Source organism: Balaenoptera borealis (genome assembly GCF_965194805.1).
Source record: "Balaenoptera borealis genome assembly, chromosome: 7".
Taxonomy (NCBI): domain Eukaryota; kingdom Metazoa; phylum Chordata; class Mammalia; order Artiodactyla; family Balaenopteridae; genus Balaenoptera; species Balaenoptera borealis.
The window spans coordinates 25,311,883-25,339,188 of record NC_138864.1 but is presented as its reverse complement, the minus strand read 5'-3'; the positions used below and the strand labels follow the sequence as shown (position 1 = coordinate 25,339,188).

General features: G+C 38.6%; 1 protein-coding gene across 7 annotated transcripts in view; it reads left to right on the top strand.

Annotated features, from left to right (window-relative positions):
* The window catches only part of MAGI2 (membrane associated guanylate kinase, WW and PDZ domain containing 2), a 1,331,631-nt gene that overhangs the window by 1,008,834 nt on the left and 295,491 nt on the right, over positions 1-27,306 (top strand). For 5 of the 7 annotated variants that reach the window (XM_082399315.1, XM_082399314.1, XM_082399313.1 and 2 more), the window contains 2 exons: positions 12,932-13,053; positions 14,952-15,134. In XM_082399315.1, the coding sequence (XP_082255441.1) occupies positions 12,932-13,053; positions 14,952-15,134 (305 nt within the window). Of the gene's footprint in view, positions 1-12,931; positions 13,054-13,401; positions 13,531-14,951; positions 15,135-27,306 lie in introns of all 7 variants that reach the window. The other 2 variants (XM_082399312.1, XM_082399311.1) reach the window with 1 other exon arrangement.

Below are 27,306 nucleotides of genomic sequence, written 5' to 3'. Positions count from 1 at the left end.
AGGTTCTTCCCTTTCATCACTTTAAGTATATCATGCCACTCCCTTCTGGCTTGTAGAGTTTCTGCTGAGAAATCAGCTGTTAACCTTATGGGAGTTCCCTTGTATATTTTTTGTCATTTTTCCCTTGCTGCTTTCAATAATTTTTCTTTGTCTTTACTTTTTGCCAATTTGATTCCTATGTGTCTCGGCATGTTTCTCCTTGTGTTTATCCTGTATAGGACTCGGTGCGCTTCCTGGACTTGGGTGGCTATTTCCTTTCCCATGTTAGGGAAGTTTTCGACTCTAATCTCTTCAAATACTTTCTCGGGTCCTTTTCCTCTCTCTTCTCCTTCTGGGACCCCATAATGCGAATGTTGTTGCATTTAATGTTGTTGCAGAGGTCTCTTAGGCTGTCTTCATTTCTTTTCATTCTTTTTTCTTTATTCTGTTCCACAGCAGTGAATTCCTACCATTCTGTCTTCCAGGTCACTTATCCATTCTTCTGCCTCAGTTATTCTGCTATTGATTCCTTCTAGTGTAGTTTTCATTTCAGTTATTGTATTGTTCATCTCTGTTTGCTTGTTCTTTAATTCTTCTAGGTCTTTGTTAAACATTTCTTGTATCTTCTCGATCTTTGCCTCCATTCTTTTTCCAAGGTCGTGGAGCATCTTCACTATCATTATTCTGAATTATTTTTCTGGAAGGTTGCCTATCTCCACTTCATTTAGTTGTTTTTCTGGGGTTTTATCTTGTTCTTTCATCTGGTACATAACCCTCTGCCTTTTCATCTTGTCTATCTTTCTGTGAATGTGGTTTTTGTTCCACAGGCTGCAGGATTGTAGTTCTTCTTGCTTCTGCTGTCTGCCCTCTGGTGGATGAGGCTATCTCAGAGGCTTGTGCAGGTTTCCTAATGGGAGGGACTGGTGGTGGGTAGAGCTGACTGTTTCTCTGGTGGGCAGAGCTCAGTAAACCTTTAATCCACTTGACTGCTGATGGGTGGGGCTGTGTTCCCTCCCTGTTGGTTGGTTGACCTGAGGCAACCCAACACTGGAGCCTACCTGGGCTCTTTGGTAGGGCTAATGGCAGACTCTGGGAGGGCTCACTCCAAGAAGTACTTCCCATAACTTCTGCTGCCAGTGTCCTTGTCCCCATGGTGAGCCACAGCCACCCCCCGCCTCTGCAGGAGACCCTCCAACACTAGCAGGTAGGTCTGGTTCAGTCTCCCCTGGGGTAACTGCTCCTTCCCCTGGGTCCCGCTGCACACACTACTTTGTGTGTGCCCTCCGAGAGTGGAGTCTCTTTTTCGCCAAGTCCTGTCGAAGTCCTGCAGTGAAATCGCACTAGGCTTCAAAGTCTGATTCTCTAGGAATTCCTCCTCCCGTTGCCTGACCCCCAGGTTGGGAAGCCTGACATGGGGCTCAGAACGTTCCCTCCAGTGGGTGGACTTCTGTGGTATAAGTGTTCTCCAGTCTGTGAGTCACCCACCCAGCAGTTATGGGATTAGATTTTACTGTGATTGTGCCCCTCCTACCATCTCATTGTGGCTTCTCCTTTGTCTTTGGATGTGGGGTATCTTTTTCAGTGAGTTCCAGTGTCTTCCTGTCGATGATTGTCCAGCAGCTACTTATGATTCTGGTGTTCTCACAAGAGGGAGTGAGAGTGTGTCCTTCTACTCCGCCATCTTGGTTCAGGCTCCAGCAGCCATTTTCCTGTGTTAAATAAGCCTCATTGTTTTCTCATTATGCCTGCTGATCAAAGAGTACTTAAAATGTAAAAGCATTTTCTTTCCATTTCTACTTGTTATTTGGCTAGACAATAACATATATTACCATTCTTTTGTTTTACTTTAATTTTTTTAACAATCCCATCATGTGAGTGTTAAAGAAAGAAGACTTACAAAAAGGGTGGATTATTATAATAGAATCTCCTTTCAAAGCTCTGACAAAAAGTAGAAATGTATTTGGTATCAACAGATATGAGACTGATTATCATTAAATAAATAGTCAGAAAGATAAAGATAAGTTTATAAACAAAAAGTCAGGTAAGAACTATATTTTTCTCACCGCTGTCAAAGCTGAATACATTTGAAAGGATATTGTTTTCCTTTTTTTATAGTACAGTGACATTGTTAAACATTATTTATTACTAGTGTTTAACAGATGACTTTAGATGAAATTATCTTATAATAGACAGCTAATTATGTAATGAAAATGGACGGATCACACATTTTTTATTATCAAATTTCATATGTTCAATCTAGCTAAGTAAGATGAACTTTTAAATTATCAAGAAAAAAATTATGTTCTGTTGCTGAGCTTAACCGGATCTACTATAGGCAAAAAGAGACCATTTGCTTTGATAAACCAATAAAATTAAATTTGCATTAATTTAGTCCAGAAGAAACTCCTCACCATTAGGTGTGTGGTTTCTGAAAGCTTATTAAGTACCATTTATTGAGTCTGTCATAATGAAAAGAGCTTAGTTCCAATTTCCATTAAGCACAACACTCATATATAGAGGTTGACAAAGTCCCCTCATTTTATTCTTACTTCACTTTCTCCAGTTTTAATTGGGCATCAAAAAACATATGAATATATTTTCAGATAGATAAAATGATAGGAATGCTTATCTTTCTTGTTCCTGTAATATTACTTAGTAAGTTAGTTGGGGGCATTGACTTAATATGTAAATAGTTAATAAATATCAGTCAACCCAGAAAAGTCATATTAATAGCTACCGTCTACTAAGCACTTGGTATGTTTTAAGCATTTTACATAAATCATTTAGTCATTACCACAACACTGTATGTTAGATACTATTATTCATGTCTTACAGACAGAGAAACTTAAAGAAGCCAGACCATCAAGCTCGTAGGTGGTAGCAATAGAGTTGCAGCGCAGGACAGGAATTAAGAGACCTGATGCTGTCCATGTTTAAGTTACACTTGACTCCCATACTCTCAGTACAACAAGATAATATTAAAATCTATACAGTGCTTCATCTTTAAACACTTTCACATATTTCTCTTCAAAACAGTCCTGTGAGGTGAATAGGATATTTACAGATGAGGCCATTGCAGTTCAGAGATATTAGGGGAACTTTACAAAGGTAGTGAGAGGTAGACTTAATCTTCAAATGTGGTTTAAACTTCAAACACTTGTTTGATCTTAAAAATAACAGAGAATGATAACTGAGACTCATTGTAAGTGGCTTTCACTCTGGAGAAGCCCAATAGGTCCATGTGAGATTGAGGAAACCAGAGTGCAGGTGGCTCCCCTCACCTATGTTACTGCTCACGGCCTAATCCACCATTTACAGGTAACTCTTATGTGAGCGTCAAGGGGAGGTCTTACCTGCACTCGAGGTTCCCCCTTGTTACCACATAAGGAATTTCTGTAAGTAATTGAGTAAGTACCATGTTTTCATTTCTTATTATCACTGGACTTCAGCAGGACCTAACCTGTACTTTTCAAGGTTTGAGACAAGACATACATAGTTGTTATTATTGACTACCCCCATTCTCACTCACATACAACTCTAATAAATATTAGTGCAGAATCTTATTATTATTATCATGATTGCCAGAGACAGTGGCCCATGTTCAATTTCCAGAATTGGTAAGGGCAAAGTTCAAGAAAAGTAGAGGTAGGATTAACCCTAAGTGAGGCTAAAAGGCAACCCTTAGAGGAGACTCTTTTAGTTTGAAAACTAGGTCACCCGAAGCCGGTCTCCTGGCTCCTCACCCATATTCTCATTATCATTTCATTGCTCACTTTTTACGATATGCAAAACATACACACACATATATGTTTTCTTATAAAACATATTCAGCCCCTATTTCTATGCACATAATCATTGGGTTCTTTAAAAAAAATCATTTAATAATCAAAATAATATGCTATATTTTCATGGTTTTATCTTCCAAAAACCAGCATGTAATTTACAATGACGTGAAAGTTTCCAGTTTCACAAATAACACTGATAATTGAGAATCACCTGGCTGAAGTAGTCACAGATTACTAAAGATAGCCCAAGCCTACATATACATAAGACGTATCATTGAAAAGTAAATGTATATTTGTGTCAGAACCACCTAAATCAATGTTTTGGAGTTGGCACCACACAGAGGTGGGTTTGATTCACGTATCTGCTTCTTACTGTGAGAACTGCAGAAAATTGTTTACCCTCTCTGAGGAGCCGCTGAATTGAAAGCAAGGAACATATTTACCTGAGGGTTTGGCATATAGTATTTACTCAATGAATATTAGTTCCCATCTCTCGCTACTACCCACCGTTCTCCCATTATTCTGTCTTTTATTTACAAGGCTGACATTCATTTGTCAAACAACTATTTCTTTCCACAAATGTGGCATCTGTTAAATAGAATTTAAATCTGAACAGCAACTAAGTAACTTTAAAAGCGTGCAAGATGGAACGTTCTCGTGAAATATCCAACATCACACCTTTCATCTTCTTTATTTGCAGCTTTAGAATGGAAAATACAAGCTCAGCCAACACGGGAGCCTAAATTCACCAACCCTGCATGTGTATTGTGCAAAGGAACAAACAAGTTACATAAAAATACATCCCCTGTTACAGATACATGAAACTGTCATCTCAGAACTTTGCTCTTCTCGTAATGGCATAATTTTAGACATCGTGTGTTAATTATATAAAACTCTGCAACAATAGTTTTCCCCAAAAAGCAATCTATTAAAAACAACAATGAAGCAACTTACTGCCACCTTTCTTTGCTCTTGGTTCTGATGAACATTTATCCTCTCTTCCCACGACTTCTCTTCCATGCCTTTCTTATCTTCCCAGGGTCCTTATCTTCTCAGAATGACAGGCTCCTGCCCAGTCAGGCCCCATGGCCACTTATTAATGGCAAGGTATTGAAAGGTTCTCTGCAGATTCTAGGTATCCGGCAAAAGATCTTTTTCTCCCTAAGACTCATCAAAAGTACTTTTAATTTTGCTTTGTTTTCTAATTCTTCCTGCATTACTTTCTAACATACGAAAGGAATAGCTATGTGTTTTATTTTTCTCTGGTCTTAACAGTGTTAAAGACTCAGTAGTCAAGAATAAAATTTTTTTAATCTTTTTCTCACTCTGAATATTAGACTTGGAAACCTGGGGAGGTTTGCTATTATATAAAGTCGGAATTATCTTCCTATCATGTTGACTTTCAAAATCTCACAGCCTTGTTCCCAATCGTGTCCATCTCTCCTCACTGGCACTCCTTCCCTGACTCCCTCCTTCCTGGATAATCCTAGACATTAGTGATGTTGCCTTCACGATTCCTCACTGTTCCGAGTGTCCTTGGTCATTCTCTGACTCACCTTGATGTCAGGCCCAAAGTATTCCTGTACCCGTGGCTGTGTACGTCTAACATTATATATGAGTGATGCGTATGCACAGGTTTTTAATACTGAATCGTATTTTTTGGAGTTCAGTAGACTTAGGCTATATTGTGACCTCACATTTTAACAACTCATACCTAAGTTATTAATAAATTGCAATCCAGTTCAACATACAGTATATTACAAGTCAGATCATTCTCACCCTTCCCAGCACTTTATAAGGTCTAGTTCCCTGGGTAATGTGATTCTTCACAGTCAGAGAGCATCTTGTCCATCCTCATAACACCGGGTAAGTACAATAACCAGTACATTGGAGGTAACGACTAAATGATGCTGAAATGACTGGGAATTCTAGGGACACTGCAACTTTTCCTATGTGGTTAATATGGCAAAACTCATTCTGTAATCCCCCCAAGTTCAGGAATAAGGCACATCCTCCAGGATGGAGACTTTCCAAGTTATGGCCAGCCATTAGACTAAAGCCATAATGGAAGTAGGGAAACTTGAAACAAAACAAAACCTTATCCCATGGCTTGGAAGTATCCTCCCCGTCTTGAAGCTCATCCTCTCCCCCATGCCTCCTGCTGTCATGGAACCACCCACATGCAAACATACGCATGTGTGTATTCACGAGCCCCATACTCTGGCTAAGCAGGATGGATATTCCCAAACACCTTTGAATCCACCATTCTCTTCCTAAAATGCCTCCTTCTCCATCTGGCAAAATACCTCTATCCTCTTAGAATCTGCTTAAGTGTCACTTCCTTTGTGAAGCTTCCCTGAACCATCAGACTAAGTTGTCTTTTCTTCTTTGGAGTCCCCACTTTGTGCATACAAATTTTCTGACCGCTTATAGAGGGACCAACTCAGCCCAATTTACCCAGGACAGTCCAGGTTTTAGAAAAGGAAGTCCCACACCCTGGGAAACGCTTTAGTCCTAGACAAACCTGGGGTGGTTGGTCACCCAACTTGCGTGTCTGCCCCGTTGGAGTACGGGCCCCCTTGGTGAAGGGGTTGTGCTGTATTCATTTTCGTGTTCCCAGTGCCTAGCGCACTGATACATTCATGAAAGTGTACATGAGACTTAAAGGACTAAAGCCAGTGAGTCAGGGTTGGCAGACACCAGTGGAGGAGAATTGATCTAGTCTTGTCTCTTAACACTGAAAGCTGTTGCAATAGTGTAGTCTTGTGGTCTCCTTCTAGCTAAGCTCTATTCTCCCTCTAAGTTTATGACTCACCACTTTTTGCTCAATCTATTGTTACCTTTGATAACAATAACCTCCTCCTGCACCCAGCAATAAAATTTAAGAGAGGGAAGGGATGGATAAAAAACATTTTTAAATGCATGCCTACTGGCTCTGAAATTTTAAAAAACGAGTCTATGTATCTTGCAGGTCCTGGGGGCTTCACGGCACGATTGACAGTGCACAGCGTCATTTCTGCTGAGAGTAAAATCTCAAGTTTTCCAAGTAATTGGTAAATAGTAATGGCTAAGCGATGAATCCCCCTTATAGATAAGATACACATAAAATACACATTACAAATCAATACCAACTAAATAACTTGCCACTACTACTAGGGAAGGGAAGAGAGCTCATTTATCTGAAAATATATCCACATTTGGGAAGCTCTGCCCGGTGGGGAATGGAGGACAGACTCCTTAGCTATGAGAGTTTCAGCACAAATATAAAAATACTCTTCTCAGTTGGCCGTGATTCCACCTCCCACTTGGACACTATGTCCCCAGATCAGACACCCTCATGTCCAGAAAGAGCAAGAGAAAGTAACACGTGACTCAATCTTCCCACCCACATTCATAAAGCAAATTCACATTTCCCTCAGGTACAGTAGGGAATAATGAATGGACATTTATGGAAAGAAAGTTATCACTTAAGTGTTAGAATTGGGAAGAAATCTTTCAAGAGGCAAGATTCAATTAGTCTGTTTTTAAAAAATGCTCCAAGTAAAATAGATTTAATTCTTCCATTTATCCAAAGCTCATTTTTTTTTTAAATAAAGTATATTTAAAACATTAGTCTTTAATCTAGATTTTCAAAGCACCATAAGGCATACATCATATTATGGAAAGCCTATTTTATAGTTCTTTTTGTTTCTGTTTTATCTCCCCTGCTAGACTGTGTGTCTGATTGATCTTTGCCCCTACCTGCGCCCACTACCAAAGAGCCTAGCAAAGACCATTTGAGAAACAAATATCTGATGAATCACAGTAGCATCTATTGAGTACTTACATCCAGCCACTGGTCTTAAGTGATTTACTCATTTTAATTTATTTAATATGCACAACAGTTTTATGAGGTGGTCTTACTTTTATACCAGCTTTATAGATGAAAAATTTTGAAGCACAGGGAGGGTAAATAATGTGCAAAAGATCATATGCCTAGGATGTGGTGGGGCTTGGATGTGAATGCCAGCAATGTGACTGCAGTGACCAAGCTCTTAACACAGTGTCCTGCCTTCTATCGAGAGGGTTGGCCCCAGAAGATCCCTGTAGAGTTATTACCTTCTCTTAGCTTCTGAAGCAAGAGGAAGATTTTATTCCATCTATCTCAACTGGATAGTAGAGAAAACTTTATGGGGTCTTCTCAAAGCTTGTATTTAAATGAATAAATATACAGACAGGGAGGGGGCAGTGTGTGTGTTTGGCTACCAGTGTAGCTACAGTTTAGGGGTTCAGATGTGAGGAGGCAACATACACTTTCCTGACCATCCAGAAGTATGGGAGTCAGAATTAGGGTCAAGGAAAACCTATGGAATTCCAAGCAACCTGGAAATTCATACTGTGATTCCATTCAGGAATTATTCTCTCTTAAAAAAAAAAAAATGCTCCCAGTAAAATAGATTTTGGGAAGCCCCAAAAGGAGCAGGTTTGCATAGAAGGGATGACATACCGAGCTGCAACCCCAAACCCCAAGCCAACCTTCCCACACCCAGTGCTGAGGAGCTGCCTCCTGGTGCTCCCATATTTTGTCCCTAATGTAGTGCTTTGCCATTTGAGCACATTTCTGTTGTAACACAAGACAGCAGATCCAAATCTTTCATCACAGAAGTGGGATGACTTTTTCACTATCACGAGAAAGTCTTGAAAGATTCTCTGTTTTGAAGGATTCCATGGATCATTACCCAAATGCAGATTGGTTATAGCACATAAGTTGGCCCTAAGCTTCACCATAAGTTCTGTCACAACATATATTTTATGGGAGAGTTAAACTGGAAAACAGCGAGATCTATGACCTTTCATACATGCCTGCCTCCCTCCAGGCATTTATTCAACAAATATTTATTGAGCACTGGCTATCTCATGCATTGGAGTAATTAGTGTAGCCACCTTGATCATCTTGGAAATATTTTACTCGTGGTACAATCTCCACTCGAAAGTTGCTTTCTTCGTCTCTCACATTGAGCCAAAGATCCATTTCTAATCTGTCAACTGACGTCAAGATGATGTGATAGTGACCAGTGGGTACAAAAGCTGTCATTTGTGACTATGCGCTAAAAGTGCCCCTCTCCAAAAACCCAGGAGAAGCAAGGTGGAGAGTTAAGCTGCAATATGGAGGGAGCACTGGTAGTGAGGGTCAGATGATGACCTTCATCACCCAGCAGACCTGTCCTGTGTGTACTGATGGGCTCAGGGTGTACGACTTTCCCCCTGTTTCTTCCATTGCTTCCCCACAGTAAAGGAGGTGGCAGTCACACAGGACTCTGAGCTGGGACTACCCTTGGCAGCATATCATCCATCAGCTGCAAAGATTTCCTTCCTCCTGTGCACGTCTCACCCTTTTGTTGGCACGTGTCCTCTCTTCTAGAGCAAAAGAGCATTTCCTAGTATTCCCCAGGGCCCTACACAGAAAAAGAGACTTCCAGTTGAATAAGGCAAGAAAGTCCTTATTCAACTACCTTCTCACACCTTCTCAGCTTCTAACTTAGGGGATTGCAACTCTCGCTGCACTATAGAGTTATCTGGGAAGCTTTTTTTAAAAAATGTCAATGCCCGTACCCCATTTGGAGATTGTGGCTCAGTTGAGTTAGGGTGGGCCTGAGTCCTTTCCGTTTTTGTTTGCTTTTTAAGTTCTTCAGGTTCATCCAGAGCTACAAAGTACAGCCACATACGAATTTATCTTAAGCTTCCATTCCATTCCATAATGAAAAGGGGAGGGAGGAATTAAGCTGCAAATGAGTGACTGTACTGGCAAAGAGAGAAGGTGATGGAATGTTATCCTTGAATATCCTGTTCCCTTTGCCATTCCCACATGGAAGGATCTCATATCAGTAGTCTTTCTTTTTTGTAAGAGGAAATGGGGTTGTTGGGATCTACCCTCCTCAGAATATGTCTCTTACCCCCTTAGCTCTTAACACCTAAAAATTCTATTACTAAAATATGATAATAAACTAGATTTAACTAAAGAATAAGAACTCTTTGTAGCTTCCCAGGCTCCTGTTCAGTACAGAGCTGGATGAACTAGCTAATAATTCTCTCACAGAGCCTAAACAATGAGGAGGAGGATGACATTTGTCATTCACATCCTTTTACACATTATAAGTCCCCCAAATCCTTGCTAAAAGAACTTCAAACTATTCTTATTGGAAGCACAAGGAAGACAAGGCTTCTCTATTCAGCAACAATCATATTTCTTTGTAATAGGTCTTTTAAAGCTTGGGAGCATTTAAAATTCTAAATGAATGACTTTATTTGTGACAATGCAAATGTTCTGTAGCAATTAGCTCAGGACACTAAAGCCATCCCAGCTTCCACTCTTTGTCAGGTACAAGTCATACCAGACGAGTTCATTGGTATTTTCATTCTCTGTGAAATGTAGAACTTCACTTTGATGGTGAATGGAATCTTTTCAACATAGTTTCCATAAAGCAAGTGGCTATGACTTTTCTAAGGAAGTAATTATATGCAGGTAGCAAGTTGGAGGAACCCAACTGTATAGTAAATCTACCCCAGAAAGTTCTTGTAATGTATTTTCTAAGGATAAAGTTATGTATATGATGAACAACGACCTAGAAAAATAGAAACAGAACAGATAGGAAATGAAGAAAGCTGATACTTTGGTACACCTCAGAACTGTTTCTGATTTCTCAAAATTAGTAACATATATTTGCAGACAAAAGTTTTAAAACACATATTCATCATTTAACAAAAAAAATATTATCTCTCACTATGTCCAGTGCTTAGTATACAAAGTTGAATAACACATGGATCCTGTATACAGGTATGCACAGTCTAGAGAAGGAAATAAACATGAAAATCAATTATAAAACACAGTATGATAAGGTTACTAAATTCATTATTGTGTCATTATCATTTAGGATGTTGTATACTACATCACCGAAACACCTTTATCCAAGACCTGGAAAGAGTGATCTCAAGAGAGTCAGTAACAGGAATACTATGTCCTTCAGAACAACTGTCTTGAGTTTATCTTAAATACTGTGAAGAATATAACTGGTTTCTCTTTCTTGCTGAATTAGCAGCTTGAAAGCTCAAAGCTAATTTGCAACATAACTCCAGTAAACAAGTAGGATCCTATATTATTAATTTTGTCTATTGCTCTTCCACCTAGACTCAACTAACTTCACCCTGGATTTTGTTTACTTTTCCTTGTTGTTGTTCTTTAAAAGGGCCTCAGATTCTCTTGACTATGAGGCAGGGTGTAAGAAAATAAACAGTGATGACAGAAGTCTGTTGAAGGTTTTATGACAGCCAAGGGGAGGAGCACGACACAGGCAGAGAATGTTGCTGGGTGAGGTTGGAGAAGGAGTTATGGAACAGATGGAAAAAACATTGTAATAATAATGACAATAACAGCAACAGCACTTATAAATAATAGTAATAGAGAATAACTATACTTTGAAAATAAAGAATAACTATGCCTTACAATTGCGGGATCCTCCCTGTATATCTGTACTTTGCAAACATTATTTCTCTTATCTTCACAGCAACTCCAAGAAGTAGATATTAATGTCCCCATTTTACAGATGAGAATATTGATGCTCAGAGAGTTTAGTAATTTGCCTAAGATGCCACCTCAAATCCAGGCTGTCTAGCTTCAGCTGCTACACCACTAATGCTCTGAGTCTCACGGGAAAACAGAAGAGGCTTGTTAGGGTGTTGCTGATTTGAGTGGCTCCGAGTGTATCCAAAGCAAAAGGTGCATGTGGTGATGCAGCCAAAGGAGAAGATATGGAGATGAGTAAGGGCAGAGTCAGGAATAATATTTCTTTAGGTAATAGGAAGATTTCAAAGGAGCTTAGTAAGAGACACTAGAGGGGTGGCATGTACCTGATTTTGGTTCTTTGTACAAACAAAAATAGGATTATTGTATGAGAGCATGAAGAGGAGAGAGGGCTTAGAAGAGGAATGAACAATTACTCTATACTTAACTCTGTGCCAGGTACTACATATAAATTTCCTCAGTCAAGTCTCATGGCAACAATCTTGAATTCTAATTCTCCCCATTTTAAAGGTCATGAGACTGACACACAAGAGGTCAAATGACTTGCTCTAAATCACGTGCCTAGAAGTGAAAACACTGGGAATTGACCACATCTGTCTCTAAAATTCATCCTTTACCTACATACCTTCTCTTTTCAATGTATGATTTCACATTGACGAGTGTACACATACTTAATGTGCACACGTGCACACACAATCCTCTTATTTTAGGTCTATAAATACACGTAAGAAAAGGAAGGAGGTAAAAGGAACAAAATCTCAACAACCAATTTTCTGTTAGTATAAGTCAGATAATTCCTGGTGAGACAGAAAAGCGATTGTCAGAAACACGATAAGATGACTGCAGTATAATACTACTTAACACTGCTGCTAGACAGGGCTGTGGTTCCCACCCTCTCCATGGACAAGGAACTCTAAACTTTATACAAGAATGCATCACCCTGTAAGAATACTATAAGGAATTCTTAAACCCTAAGCCCTTGGTTTAGCTGATCCACACTTGCTTAAAGATGCTCTGTGTCTGATATCTAGAAGTTTATTGTCTCACCAGGGAGAATGTAAATACTCTGCTTTTGACTGATCTCACTATCAATCATCCTACAGGTATCCCACAACTCCTAAATATCCTTAGGAGTGTTTCCGCACAGTCCTTTAATCCAAGTCTGTCTGATTCTAAAATGTGTGGACTTCAGTCGCTCTAAGAGTAAAGCAATTAGTGAATTGACCTTATACTTATCCTGTTGGCTATTGGGACTTTACAAAGCTTAGAAATACTTTACAAATACTTCTTTCTTAAGCACCATTTGGTATAAATTTCATTTGTTGGCCATTTATTTGAATGCACCAAACTCGTCTCAAACTAACACAGTAGACCAGAAAGCAAGTTCACATTCTAGTTCTTTTGGCCGAATCATGCATAACTTAAATACAATACCATATGATAGAGCCATTGAGAGCTCTGCTCTTGTCCCGGAAATGCGCACCGTACACAGGCCAGACCCAACAGAGGCCTGACTGCGTGCTGGTGGGACATTCAGCTAGAGCTATTCCTATGTTCTCTTAAATGACTTTGCCCCACTGTTATCCTAATTTGAAATTTTATTTTTCAGCCACATAAATAGAAGAACACAGTTTGAAAACCCTGTCCTGGAAGCAAAAAGGAAGCTACAGCAGCATAACATGCCCCACACAGAACTTGGAACAAAGCCCCTGCAGGCCCCAGGCTTCCGAGGTTAGTACCTGTCAACACGCAGTGTTTCAAAGAGAAAGACTGTCTATCGAACTGCCTGCTCTCCAAATAGGCCTTTAGCTTGGACCATTTCATATAATTGATTTGCTTTCCCCAGACCCCTCAATTAGCTTCAGCTGGGTGTTTGCTCTGTCTCTAAACTCATGCATTTAGCATTCACGAGTGAAGGTAACGCCTCGGGTAGCACCTTATAGGAATTTACAGCACGTTGCCAGGTAGAGCTGAACGGGTATGACGGTGGTACCGTAAACTGCAGAGATCCATAGAGACTCATAAGTTTGTCCTCAAATGACCAAGCACACGAATGAGGCTTGTTCTCCTCTGTGACAGTAGACAGCTCCTCATCGACAGTACCTAGGCCCAAACCCGCCTGCCCCCGAGCTGCCCGGGAGCGGTCACGCAGCGTGAGTGACCTGTCTTACTATGGGCGCCACCTGGCCTGGAGGCCCGGGTGCATCGGTATGTCCTGGGTTGCTTGCTGCACCTCACTTCACCCTGGAGCCACATACGGGAATGAGATGCTGCACACGCTTTTCACATCTTAGTGGGCTCTCACTCACACGTGGAAGCACGAAGGAGACTCTGGTAGTCGGGAAGTCTAGATATGCCTACGGTTGATTTCACGCCATATCACTACAGCACAATAAGGATGAATGTAAAGGTCTCACCGTTGGAACTTCTCTCCAACTTGTAAACTTTACTTTCATAAAGGGAACGGAGGTGACAAGATTATGTGTGTTTTTTATTTATATTTTAAAGAAGTGCTCTGTCTTCTTCACAAAGATATATGAGATATGTAAATAGACAAAGTAAAATTCCAATATAATGACTCATGACTTTATAGTTTGTCCATTACACATCACCTAAAATGGAACAACAGCAAACAGAATACTTATCTAAGTCACTGTGTACAGTTTGGCTGTTTTAAATATCAAATCATATCACCCAAAATGGAACAACTAAAAAATATATATAAAATACTTGACAGTGATAACATTTAAAGCAGATATTAATTCTAATTCCTAGTATGATTATTATTTTTAAAGCATTTAATATATGTAGGAATATACTTATTACTGATCATAGCTGAAAAAGCATGTTAAATAACAAATTACTAGTTAAACCTCTATGAGTGGGTTCAAGTTCTGTTCAGATTATTTAGGTATATGATTTGAACATGTCAACATATTATTACAAAATATGTTACCTTTACATTCATAATTATATCTAGAGATATTGGCTTGCCTCTTGCCCACATTTTAGAGTATACTAAACACTCTCAGGTCAGTAGAAATGGATTTATCTGGTTATCTTTATAGCATCTCATAATATAAACAAAAGCTAACTCAGTCCCACATCCAGGCACTCTTTCTAAGCAATTTAGACGTTTGAAGAGGTGCTAATATTCCACTGCGCCTATTTTTTTGGAAACAACATAGTCCATTTCGGTTTTCTAGTCCTGTCCCTTCAAGGTTTGGGGCAGCACCGGCCACTCACACATACCTCCTACCTGGACCTTTTCAGAACAAGAGAAATGCATCCAGATGTATCTGGATGATTTTAGGCTCCGCTTTATCTTTACCTGTTGATTCAGCCCTTTTTAACCACAAGAAGTTGAATTTAGTGAATGGAAACACTGAGGACAAAAAAAAATCTCTCTCCAAACCAAGCAGCTCTTTCACCTTTCCCTGCACGCTTGGGACTGCTCTGCGTTTGTGGGAAGTGCTTAGAGGTGCGCTCCTGAAGTCACGCCTGCTTGCATTTACTATAATTAACCCCACAGTTACCCCTGGGATCGCTGCTCAGTGGCTGGCTTTTCCCCATGTAAGAACATGCCTTAACTGTGCTTTTTCTTTTTTAACTTCTATCGGCCAATGTAGAAAAACCGCTCTTTACCCGGGATGCATCCCAGCTGAAGGGAACATTTCTCAGCACCACACTGAAAAAGAGCAACATGGGGTTTGGATTTACCATCATTGGTGGAGATGAGCCTGATGAGTTTCTGCAGGTGAAAAGCGTGATTCCCGATGGGCCTGCAGCACAGGATGGAAAAATGGAAACGGGTAAGTTCCTTAATACTTTAGAAAATTGTTTTGCAACTTTTTTCCTAAGGCAAATATGAGGAGCTTCTTTCTGTGTTTTTAATTTGAAGGTCAAAGGTCACTTCACTTTAGGACAACCACAGATTATGTCTCCCCTAAATTTAATAATAATCAAATTGAAGTATTTCTGGAAACAACTTTAAATACCATTTTTGTATCATTTTTCTGACTGCCCCTTCTATTTGCTGGATTCAGTGGACGCTTGAGATTGACACTTTTCTAATTTATTTCTGGAGTCCCTTCTCAGGGATGTGATTAACATTTCATACTTTTCTTGCTTGTGTTCAGCTATTGATATTTTAAAAATCTTTATTAATCTTATAGTATTCTCATGCTGAATTGCCCAGGTTAGTTATATTTAAATATGCACGCTCATCTCGTAGAAAAAATGTTAATGGTATTCATTTTTATATATCCCCATACAATGTTTTAATATATAAGGTTTTTTTCTCTAGTCCTTATGAATGAATTTTCATATGCAGTTACTTGGATATCTATCAAATTATAATCAAAATTCATTTAACATGGAAATGCAGAGGCAAATTAAGGGCAAGAAAATATAAAATATGAAAGGTGCACAGAGACAGAGAAAAAAGTAATGAACTAAGTCTGATTTTGTAGTCTGATTTTAAATTCTCCTACCTGGTCCATGACTTGGGATTAGTCCCATAATTTATAAATACTATTTTCCTTGTCTGGAAAATAAAGAAGAAATCAAATTTGATCTGATTTAAATAATAATCAAATACTGATTTAAGAATTTTGGAGTATTGTTTTTGAAATGCCTTAGAAAATTACAAAGTGTAATAACTATATATCACCATTTCACACTTTTCCCAACATTGATATAATTTATGATGTTAACTTACTAAAGTCAATGGGTCCTAGAAGATACAGAAATTAGAGAATTACTTTTGAGGAAAAATTATGCCATTTGTATGCTCCATACATTTACAAATTGTTATTACGTGATTTTTAAAGTGGTTTGTGTATGAAGAAACAACATAAAATTGAGACTTTCATCTGACATTTTTCATTTTAAAAGTGACTGTTTATTAAATGGTTCCTATAGAAAGAACATCTTTTCAAGGTCACCTAATGAGTATATTTGTCACTGCCAGTCACTAGTGAGTAATAATATATTTAATAGATGTTACAGTTCCTTGAAAGTTGAGTAAAGTTTCAAACCTAACTAACCACATTTTTCAAATGCTACTGTTTTAAAAATCATGTGTACATAATTTTCCACAAGTTAGAGAGTATCTAACTCTGCTGTTCATCTGGTGAGATTTTACTAAGCAGCCACACTTTCATGTTGCCAAAAATCACAAAAAAAACATCAAATGACTCAATTAAAAATCATCCTATCACCTACAATTAGAATACGAGGAAATTGTGGATTTAATACCAACTTAGTAGAGGGAAAAGGATCCCCAATGCTTTTGAACTTCAGTGAAATATTTAACAAACCCATTTCTTTTTTTCTTGTGTCAATATTTTTTTATTGAAGTATAGTTGATTTACAATGCTGTGTTAATTTCTGCTGTACAGCAAAATGATTCCATTATAGATACATATGTATATATATATATATTCTTTTTTTATATTCTTTCCCATTATGGTTTATCATAGGATACTGAATATAGTTCTCTGTGTTATACAGTAGGACCTTGTTGTTTATCCATTCTATATATAATAGCTCACATCTGCTAACCCCAACCTCCCACTGCATCCCTCCCCCAACCCCCTGCCCCCTTGGCAACAACAAGTCTGTTCTTTATGTCCGTGATTCTGTTTCATACATAGGTTCATTTGTGTCATATTTTAGATTCCACATATAAGTGATATCATATGGTATGTGTCTTTCTCTTTCTGACTTACTTCACTTAGTATGATGATCTCTAGTTGCATCCATGTTGCTGGAAATGGCATTATTTCGTTCTTTTTTATAGCTGAGTATTATTCCATTGTGTATATATATACCACATCTTCTTTATCCATTCATCTGTCAATGGACATTTAGGTTGTTTCCATGTCTTGGCTATTGTGAATAGTGCTGCTGTCAACAGAGGGGTGCATGTATCTTTCCGAATTATAGTTTTGTCTGGATATATGCCCAGGAGTGGGATTGCTGGATCATATGGTAATTCTGTTTTTAGTTTTCTGAGGAACCTCCATACTGTTGTCCACAGTGGTTGCACCAACTTACATTCCCACCAACAGTGTAGGAGGGTCTCCTTTTCTCCATACCCTCTCCAGCATTTGTTACTTGTAGAGTTTTTAATGATGGCCATTCTGACCTGTGTGAGGTGGTACCTCATTGTAGTTTTGATTTGCATTTCTCTAATAATTAGCAATGTTGAGTATCTTTTCATGTGCCTCTTTGGCTATCTGTATGTCTTCTTTGGAGAATGTCTCTTTAGGTCTTCTGCTCATTTTTTGATTGGATTGTTTGTTTTTTTGTTGTTGAGTTGTATGAGCTGTATGAAATTAAACACTTGTCAGTCGCTTTGGTTGCAAATATTTTCTCCCATTCTGTAGGTTGTCTTTGTTTTGTTTATGGTTTCCTTTGCTGTGCAAAAGCTTGTAAGTTTAATTAAGTCCCATTTGTTTATTTTTGTTTTTATTTCTATTGCCTTGGGAGACTGACCTAACAATTTATGTCAGAGAATGCTTTGCCTATGATCTCTTCTAGGAGTTTTATGGTGTCGTGTCTTCTATTTAAGTTGTTAAGCCATTTTGAGTTTATTTTTGTGCATGGTGAGAGGGTGTGTTCTAACTTCATTGGTTTACATGTGGCTGTCCAACTTTCCCAGCACCACTTGCTGAAGAGACTGTCTTTTTCCCATTGTATATTCTTGCCTCCTTTGTTGAAGATTAATTGACTGTAGGTGTGTGGGTTTATTTCTGTACTCTCTATTCTGTTCCATTGAGTCATATGTCTATTTTTGTGCCAGTACCATGCTGTTTTGATTACTGTAGCTTTGTAGTATTGTCTGAAGTCTGGGAGGGTTAGGCCTCCTGCTTTCTTCTTTTTCTTCAGGATTGCTTTGGCAATTCTGGGTCTTTTATGGTTCCATATGAATTTTAGGATTATTTGTTCTAGTTCTGTGAAAAATGTCATGGGTAATTTGATAGGGATTGTAATAAATCTGTAGATTGCTTTGGATAGTATGGCCATTTTAACAATATTAATCCTTCCAATCCAAGAGCATGGGATATCTTTCCATTTCTTTGAGTAATCTTCAGTTTCCCTTATTAATGTTTTATAGTTCTCAGCATATAAGTCTTTCACCTCCTTGGTCAGGTAACAAACCCATTTCTTTTCATAATAAAAAACCCAGTTATTTTTTTCTCTTGCCCAATCCACTATTCTGTGTTTCAAAACTAGAAAAGACTTCTTTCAGTGTAAACTTAAAAGACAAAATAAAATCAAAAGGTTTGCACAATAAGGTGTTTTTCCTTCTCACTCGTTTTCCTAGTTTGCCACACTCACACAGTCTAAGTTAGCCTACTCAACAACAAAGTCAAAGCTTTATTTAGAATTTAGTAGATTTTCTGCATTTAAGATAATCACAGAACGGTCCTAATAGAAAGCGAGAACCTAGGATTTTATTCTGTTCACTGTCTCCTATTTATCCTTCTATTTATTCATTCAGCAAACACTTGTTAGGCTCCTTCCTTTCACAGTCATTGCTGTCCACCAGGACTACAAAGGTGGATATGACAAGGGCCAGGCTCTTGAGGAGTTTACATCCAGGAGGGGCTTTGGATATATAAACAAGTAATTGTAACACAGTATGAATAAGATGAGTCTGTAATAACCATGATGTTGGCACTAAGTCAGGAGAGTTGGGCAAGGGCACAACAGAATTTTTTTTAAAGTGTGTTTCTAACTATATAATTTTATTAGGCTTTTCAAGGATGATAATTTCTCTCATCAGAAAAGAAAATAAAATGTTGAAATCCACTGCTTATTAAATAGTCAAAAATATTGTGTTTATTTTTAATCATGATATCATTTAAAGTAAAATGTAAACATATTTCTGTAGCATTCCACAAGTTATAGTAGAGGGAATGGCTTCTCAGTTCAGTTCAGCAAATATTTAGTGAATACCCATATGTGCCATGCATTCTGATAGTTACTTGGGATGCAAAAATGAGGAAACAAATGTTTCTATTCTTAAGAAGCTTACAGTATAGAAATAATGAGTGATATGTTAGAGAATATTTATAACAATGCAAATACAAATATGTACAAAGTCCAGAAATAGTACAGAGGAAAGGGGGGTCAATTCTATTGAGAAGAGCTTAGGGAAGGCCTCATAGAAGATGATGTCTGAGAGTTTTGAATGATGAATAGGCGTTTGCTGGGTGGACAAGTGAAGAAAGATAGAGGAAGAAGAAACAGCAATGTGCAAAAGCACAGTAGTGGGAAATACCGAGGAAAACATTTATATGCCATCTCAGTGTAGGTTAATATTTTGCCTTCAGTGGGTGTTTATGTGAAGTATCAAGTAAGACGATAATTATAACTGATAAAGATGAACTATTCAGGCTTGTGGCAAGCATCAAGGGACAGTATATAGTCATATATCCTCAAACAGAAAACATAAATGCACGAATACCTATATATAAAACCTTTCTCATGTAAATTTTTAACCAGTTAGGCATAGAGATTTACTCTATGATTGATGTTTTCTTTACTTGTAAATCCCTAGAACCTAAAACAGTGCCAGGCAAATAGCAGTTACTCAATAAATACTTGTTGGCTGGTTGGATGGATGGATGGGTACACTTAGAAATTAAAAAGTGAAATTTGAATTAGCTGAATTCCTCTTTTCCAATATAACCTAGTCGATGCTAATCAGACCAATAGCTTACCATTAAAGCAAAAACAAAACATCTTTCCAGTTTCTGCATGAAATTTAAAAGACAAGTACACATTAGGGACAAAATTAATTTCCTTTTTTGTAATGATTTCATCTATAAATGAACCTCAAGAGTTAACAAAAATAATAGACACTACAGATATAAACAATAAATCATTGATATTTAAAAGGCGAGCAATGTCATTTGACATTGAAATAATCATGAAAATATTTTAATCAACTTTTCTGGCTCTAGATTATCTCTAGTTTAGGCAAAGAGATGTCAATAGTTTGGACACAAAGAAAAATCCATTCTACTAAAGTTGACTTAGGGTCCTGTACTATAGAAACAAGGGTAGGGTGGTCCGTTCTCAGTCAGCACTGATTCTAGGAAGCAATGGAGACAGGAGAAATGGAGGACACTGTCCCCCCCACCTGTTTTTTAACAACTAATTGAGCCAATCCCCAATGGTCCTATAATGTTCCAGAAGACACTTTCTTAGAAGAAATTACCATAGTGCCCAGAAACCTTCCGACTTCTGATTATTAAGGATTCACCACATCCCAGCAATCATTTGTAGACACCAGAGATCCTGATAACATTCTTTAAACTATTTTAAAAATCAAGATTGATGTAACAAGGCTTATGTAGAAACTGCAGAGTCTAAAACATACTTATCTATCATCCTTCCGTTAAAAAGCTTCCCTCGTTACATGGTGTTTCATGTTTCTCCCCAGGCTAATTTTTGAATCAAGGCTTATGGTTTTCAACAAATATAAGAGCAAGGAAAGTTGACCTATCCATGAGGTTCTCCTATAGATGGGTTGAATTATGAGGTCAGTCACATCCCATTAGTTTTTATTTGCCCTCTTCTAATAGTTATTCACTTTATTAGTAAAATGGCAAGAAACTGGAAAGCCAACACCCTGACATTCTCTAGCTTCTGGCATTTCTCCATTTGAGTAGATTGATGTTATTGCTTTTACTGGTTGCTACCTCTTTATTAGCTTCTCTAAACGGGACACAAGATTAACTTTGTCAGAATCACTTGGGGAGCTTTTTAAAGATGCAGATTTCTGTGCCCCTAGACCTGCTGATTCCAAGTTTCTTGAAGTAGTGCTGAGAATGTGCATTTATATACTTTTAAAAATGGTCAAAGCAATACACACACAGTAAAAAAAAATAATAATAATAACATAAAAATATTTATAATGCATAAAAATTTCTCCTGTCCTGCCCTTGTTGTCTCAACTTAACAGTTCTAGACATGACCTATATTTACTTCCTCTCAGAAGAAATGAAGCTTTAACTCCCTTATTCCCCACTTGCCCTCCCCCATTCTCCCAATTGAGTTTTAAAACTACTTTTAGTAATATTCATACAGGTTTTGCATTATCATGGCTTCGTAAATTTGTTCACTGACCCCAGCGCTCTATCATTAATACATTTTCTCCCTGTAAAGGGCTTTGTGGAGTTTTACTTTGTTTTTTGTTTTTTGTTTTTTTTTTGGCAATCTCTTTCTTAAAATGATACTTTTTTTTCCCCCAAAGCACCATCATATTAGGTCCTTAGAGGGTCCTCCTTTTTCTGGGCATCTTTTGTCCTCATTCTCCTCTCTGGGCTGGTTGTACGGCTGACATTTGGGGACTTTCCATTATGTCTCTTCCAAGCAGAGCCCACTGTTATCCGTATCCGTATCCTCTTTTGTCATGGATGCTCATTTTACTAGAGCGTAGCCCTCAGATGTCTTTTGATCTTGGATTGTCTGTATTTAAAAGTGGAACACTGAAAAAGTTGCTTGGGACTTTTGTGTCTGTGGCGGAGTTTGAAGACTGGTCAAATTTAACCTGAGGTTACTAGGCAGGGGCAGAATATGAAAGTCTATTAAATAGGGTCCTTTTTTGGGAGACACCCTCATCTGTGACTTAGGGTAGGTGGTGAGAGTTCTGCATGCAGATGTAGCAGGGCAGATCCTCTATATACTGGTACCCAATGTTTCCTAATCCCAAGGCTTCCTGCGATTCTGCAAAGCAATGGAGAGTCCATGTTTCCCTTTCCTCCATGTCCATGTTTCCCTTTCCTCCAAAAGCACACTAGAACAGGAATCAGGAAATTCTTTCTGTAAAGGGTCAAGGGGTAAATATTTTAGACTTTGTGGGCCAAGTGGTCTCTGTCACAGCTGTTTAACTCTGTCATCATGAAAGCAGCTAAGGATGGCACGTGAACAAGTGAGTATGGCTGTGCTTCAATAAAATCGTATTTACAGATACATGCAGCAGCAGGATTTGCTCCATGGGCCATAGTTTGCCAACCCCTGCTCTAGAATATACCTTTCAAAGCCATGATACATCAGTTATCATGCCTTTGTCCACATTCCATATTCTAAAATTCTCTTGAGCTGTCTTGTTTTATAAGGGCCCCTCTCTGTCAAAATGGCTCCTCTCCCCTTCTCTTCGTTGCTGTGGGTTTATTCATTTTAAAGTCTTTGTTAAAGGGGATAGCCATGTATGTTAGTCTGTCATGTTGAACTACAAGTCTTAGAATCTGCATTTTTACACCCACTGAAGTTTGAGAACCACCGCATGTAGTAGTAACAAGAAGACTCCTTTCCCACTTACTGTACAGCTTGGCAAACATTCTCCATCCTAGCCTGACCCTCTCTCAAACAAGCCTATGCTCAGAATTTCTTTGAAGGAGTGTTTATGAATATTCCTGGGGACTAACTTTTGGGGTAGAGTCTATGGCTATCTACTCAATAGAACAAAGCTAATTAATCTTTATGTTTATCTTTCATATCAGGCTAGGACATTGAACTATGTGCAATTTCTCATTCTTTGGGATTTTAGTACTCTTTGGGGTATTCTATCTCATGATTGCATTTTCTGAAATCTTAGTTACCTTGTAGCTCTCTATGGAACAGCAAAGATTAACCTGGGGCCGTGAGTGCTGTGTGGACAGATGACCGCCCTACTCTCAACGTGACAGCTATTGCCCCTCTTAGGGCTGGCCCTTCAGTAATGAATTTCCACTTAATGGTTACCCGGTGGTTTCCCACGCTGCCTTACCACAGAGTTCTTTGGTCCTCTCTAACCATTATTAGCTCCTTAGCAGTTTGATGAAATCCTACACTTGTTAATTAAACATCTCCTGAGAAAAATCTATATGTATGAGAAAGCCCAAGAAGTAATTCAGAAGTGTCTTCTGTGTCATGTTTTCCCACCTCATAATCAACTTATACCCAGGGCAGGCTTCCTTTTGAATTTTGAGCACACACTGCCATGATCTCTCCCATGACTCCTCTCTTACTGATTGGCTGCCTTATAAAAACATCCGAGTGAATCAGCCGGTGCTTCATCACCACCCACCTCCACAAATAAGTGTTCACACTTAGGTCGTGTAAACCACTTAGATGGTTCTGTCAATTGCCGGAAGCAAATTAACTAATGTAATCTTTCTATTATTTGAAGTATCTGTTTAGTTTTCTAATGCCGCATTGCAAACCATGCCAAAACTCGGTGTTTTAAAAGCGCAGTCAAATGTTTGCTCAAGATTCCACTTTCTTGTCTGGGATGGGCTGGGTGTTTCTCATCCACCAGTCTCACATTGGGCGTGTTGTGCAGCTGCCACCCTCCGGAGCTCCCCGGGGCTGGGATGTGCAAGGTGAGGCCTCAGCTGGGATGGGTAGGACTCCTCAGGGCTGGTGCAGCCTCTCCGTCTCCGTGCCGTCTCAACAGCAGCATGGCTGAACCAGTTTACATGGTGGCTTAGGGTTCCAAGAGAGCAAAAGGGAAAGCTGTCAAGCCTCTCAAGGCCTAGCCTGGAACTGGCACAATGTTATCAAATCAAGTCACTCGTCAGGCCAGATAAAAGGGGAAGGAAACTAAGCCCCACATTTTGATGAGAGAAGTGGCAAAAAAAAAAAAAAAGTCCCTAGTCATCTTTTCATCTACTGCAGTATCCTTCCTATGGCTTCTTTGTTTCTGACTTCCTTGAGTTTGTTCAAAGTGCCCTGAGAAAAGTATCTTTGACTTTCATGGGAATTCTACCTTCTCACAATCTCCTGGCACATGTTGATAATGTTTTTGCCTTCCAGGTCTCTATCGTGCTATGAATAAATAAAAGTGAATCATAATACCACATCCAGAGATTATGAGCAGCAAAATCACCAGGCCTCTAGCTCTGTCTTTCTAATAAAAATAAAGGAAGTGGTTGCAGCAATTCAGTTTGAAAGATCTTCAAAATATTCATAGTCAAATCCAAGTTAGATAATTTTCTAAAGATCCCTTGATAGTAACGTCATTTTTGCCTTTTTAGACGTTTATGAGCTTTAGATGCTTCCGAAAACATCTTGTGCTCTATAAAAGCCAGAAAACGGAATTGAATTTCTAGCCAGCTGACCAATACTAATATCTCCAGTAGAGAAGAAATAAACTGTGCTTGTGTAGCTTGTCACAGTGTATTTATTCTTGGTTCTTTCCAAACACACCTAAGTTTCAGAACCTCGCTTCATTTTGTTGAAATACCTAACATCCCCACTGCTAGTGATGTATCCTTCAGATCAATAACAGGACACCTCAGAGCGAGGGTGAGAGCCACACTAAACACTTTCTATCCACTGTTCTTCTTCCATGACGATATGTAGGTGATACAGATGCCAGAGTCGACAAAATACTTGATTTTGGCTACAAACCAAACCACTTGAAAGGATTAAAAAATTTGTTGCGCCAGTTCTTAAAATTATGCTATGCTTCATCAATAACTCATTTAGTTTTTTAAAAAGAGACCTTTGTAACCCAAATAAATGCTATTACAGTACCTCTATTTTTTTGCACATTTCTGTCTTTTTTCTCTTTGTAAATGCCTATACAGTGCTGTTTATGCCGTCTTCATGTAAAATCACAGTCTAGATAAAAGCTCACTTGAGAAGGGATAACTACTATACAAGTCCTATCCTAGTTCTCATCTGTGCCCCAGGATTAAGAACTTCATTCCCATTTTAACACAAATGTAGCAAAGTTTGCTGCTTTAATTTTTTTTTTTTTCTAGTTTCAGTATTGATATCCATTTGGATAAGTCAAATGGTAATTGAGTTACAATATTCATGACCACTGTACCTATTAACATCGTGACAGTCAATGCACTTAAATGTGCTTTTGTCACTATTATTTGTAAGTTATTCTGCACAAAAGCCTTACATTAATTTGCAGTACAGGTTCACTGGCCCTCCTAGGAGCTAAAGGAGAAAGTGGGCGAGGCCTCCACTCAGCCTAAGAGCAGAGCTCAGAATGGTGCTAGATGTTGTAACACCAGGGATGTTGTTTAGAGCACCCTTACTGGATACGAAGTTGGCATTTTAAGAATCTGAAAGCTTATTATTTAAGTTTAATGGAAATGGACTGGAGATTATAGGGTTAACATTTTTCATGCCTGCTCCCTGGAGAAGGTTGTTGGTTGTCAGCATATTTATTAGGCTTAAGTTAGATGCACTTGAAATAAAGGTATTATCTAAATGCAATTAAGAAGTTTTTATCGTTTTAACTTTATAGGTCTGAGGCCAGATAACCAATACCCTTACTTATAAATGAACCAAAAAGTATCCAAATAGATACAGAAATTTACCAGACTCTGGTGTCTGGGTTAGCATATGTATTCTCATAGACAATGTCAGATTCATTCAGTTCCTGCTACTCTCTCTCCCTTCACTAATGGAACTGCGCCTTTGGTTCATCAGGAAACAATCTGCTTTTTTATAAAAGGTTCTTATTTTTATCCACCCCCTCCCCCAAGTGAATTGTAATCTCTCATTATTTACTACCCTCCCCCGACCCACCTGACTATAAGCTCTCTGAGGTCAGGGCCTGTGTCTGACTTGATCATTAACAAATCCCCAAGGCTTACTTCACTACCATGTATACAGCAGATATTCAACTTTTTGATTGCACAGTGGAATCAGTCTGTGAAGCACTGATGTGCTTACATGGATTACTATGGAGGCGTGAGATGTGCTGTAATATCATAGATTCCTCTGTGATTATTTATGTTCCCTTTAGAGAATCATCTAAGGCTTTTCTTTGTCTAGTTTAACCAAACAATTCATTCGACGAATTATTTACATTTAAAGTACTTAGAATAGGACACAACATATGGAATCACTCAAAATTAGTGGCAATTATTAATATATCTATGAGACTCTTTTCCACAAATTTGAAGGAAGCCTTAGCATTCTGGGAATGATAGATACATGAAAATATCCATGAGCAGCTTAGGCTTTCCCCCTTTGGACCCTGGGAGTAAAATGATTCTGCATTGAACACTTAACAAAACAACTCTTGCCTCTTTAAATAGTTTTTGATTTAAAGGAGATAATCAGAAAAATTTCAGAAACGTGGTGCCATGTTGATGACCCTTATACTGTTGATAGACTGGCAGCTGACATAGGACCTTCAACTTCTTATGTGTGCACATGCCACTGACAATTAGGCTGGGTGCCTTTTAGGTATGCATTGGATTCTAAGCCATCTGCTAGACACTTTTAGAAAAGTCAGTAACTTAATCTTCATTTGTTTAATGATGGGTCCTCATTTTTTTTTAATTAGTTAATTAATTAATTTAATTTTTAGCTGTGTTGGGTCTTCGTTTCTGTGCGAGGGCTTTCTCTAGTTGCGGCAAGTGGGGACCACTCTTCATCGCGGTGCGCGGGCCTCTCACTATCATGGCCTCTCCCGTTGCGGAGCACAGGCTCCAGACGCGCAGGCTCAGCAATTGTGGCTCACGGGCTTAGTCGCTCCGCGGCATGTGGGATCTTCCCAGACCAGGGCTCGAACCCGTGTCCCCTGCATTGGCAGGCAGATTCTCAACCACTGCGCCACCAGGGAAGCCTGGTCCTCATTTTTTGATATTATAACCCCTTTGAAAATAAAAGCATGTCAATCCTGAATCACAACAAATAAAAAGAAAAGTCTAAGGAGGGTAAGATAGTTGGAAAATGTTTAAGGCAAGGTAAATGTTTCTGTTGAGAGGATAATACTCCCTGAATTAAATAGCTATATAGGGTGTTGGTGCATATTCCTACAGATTGTCACGTAGGCTTGTAAATGCTCAGTGAAGAGTTTGATTATAGATACACACACATATATATCATCATCTACAGATATATGTGCAATGTGAGAAAAAGAGGCAAGAAATATGTCTTTCATTGTTTCATCAGCTAAGTCTTAGATCTAGTTCATAATTATGAATCTCTTAGCATTCTAAACCAGAA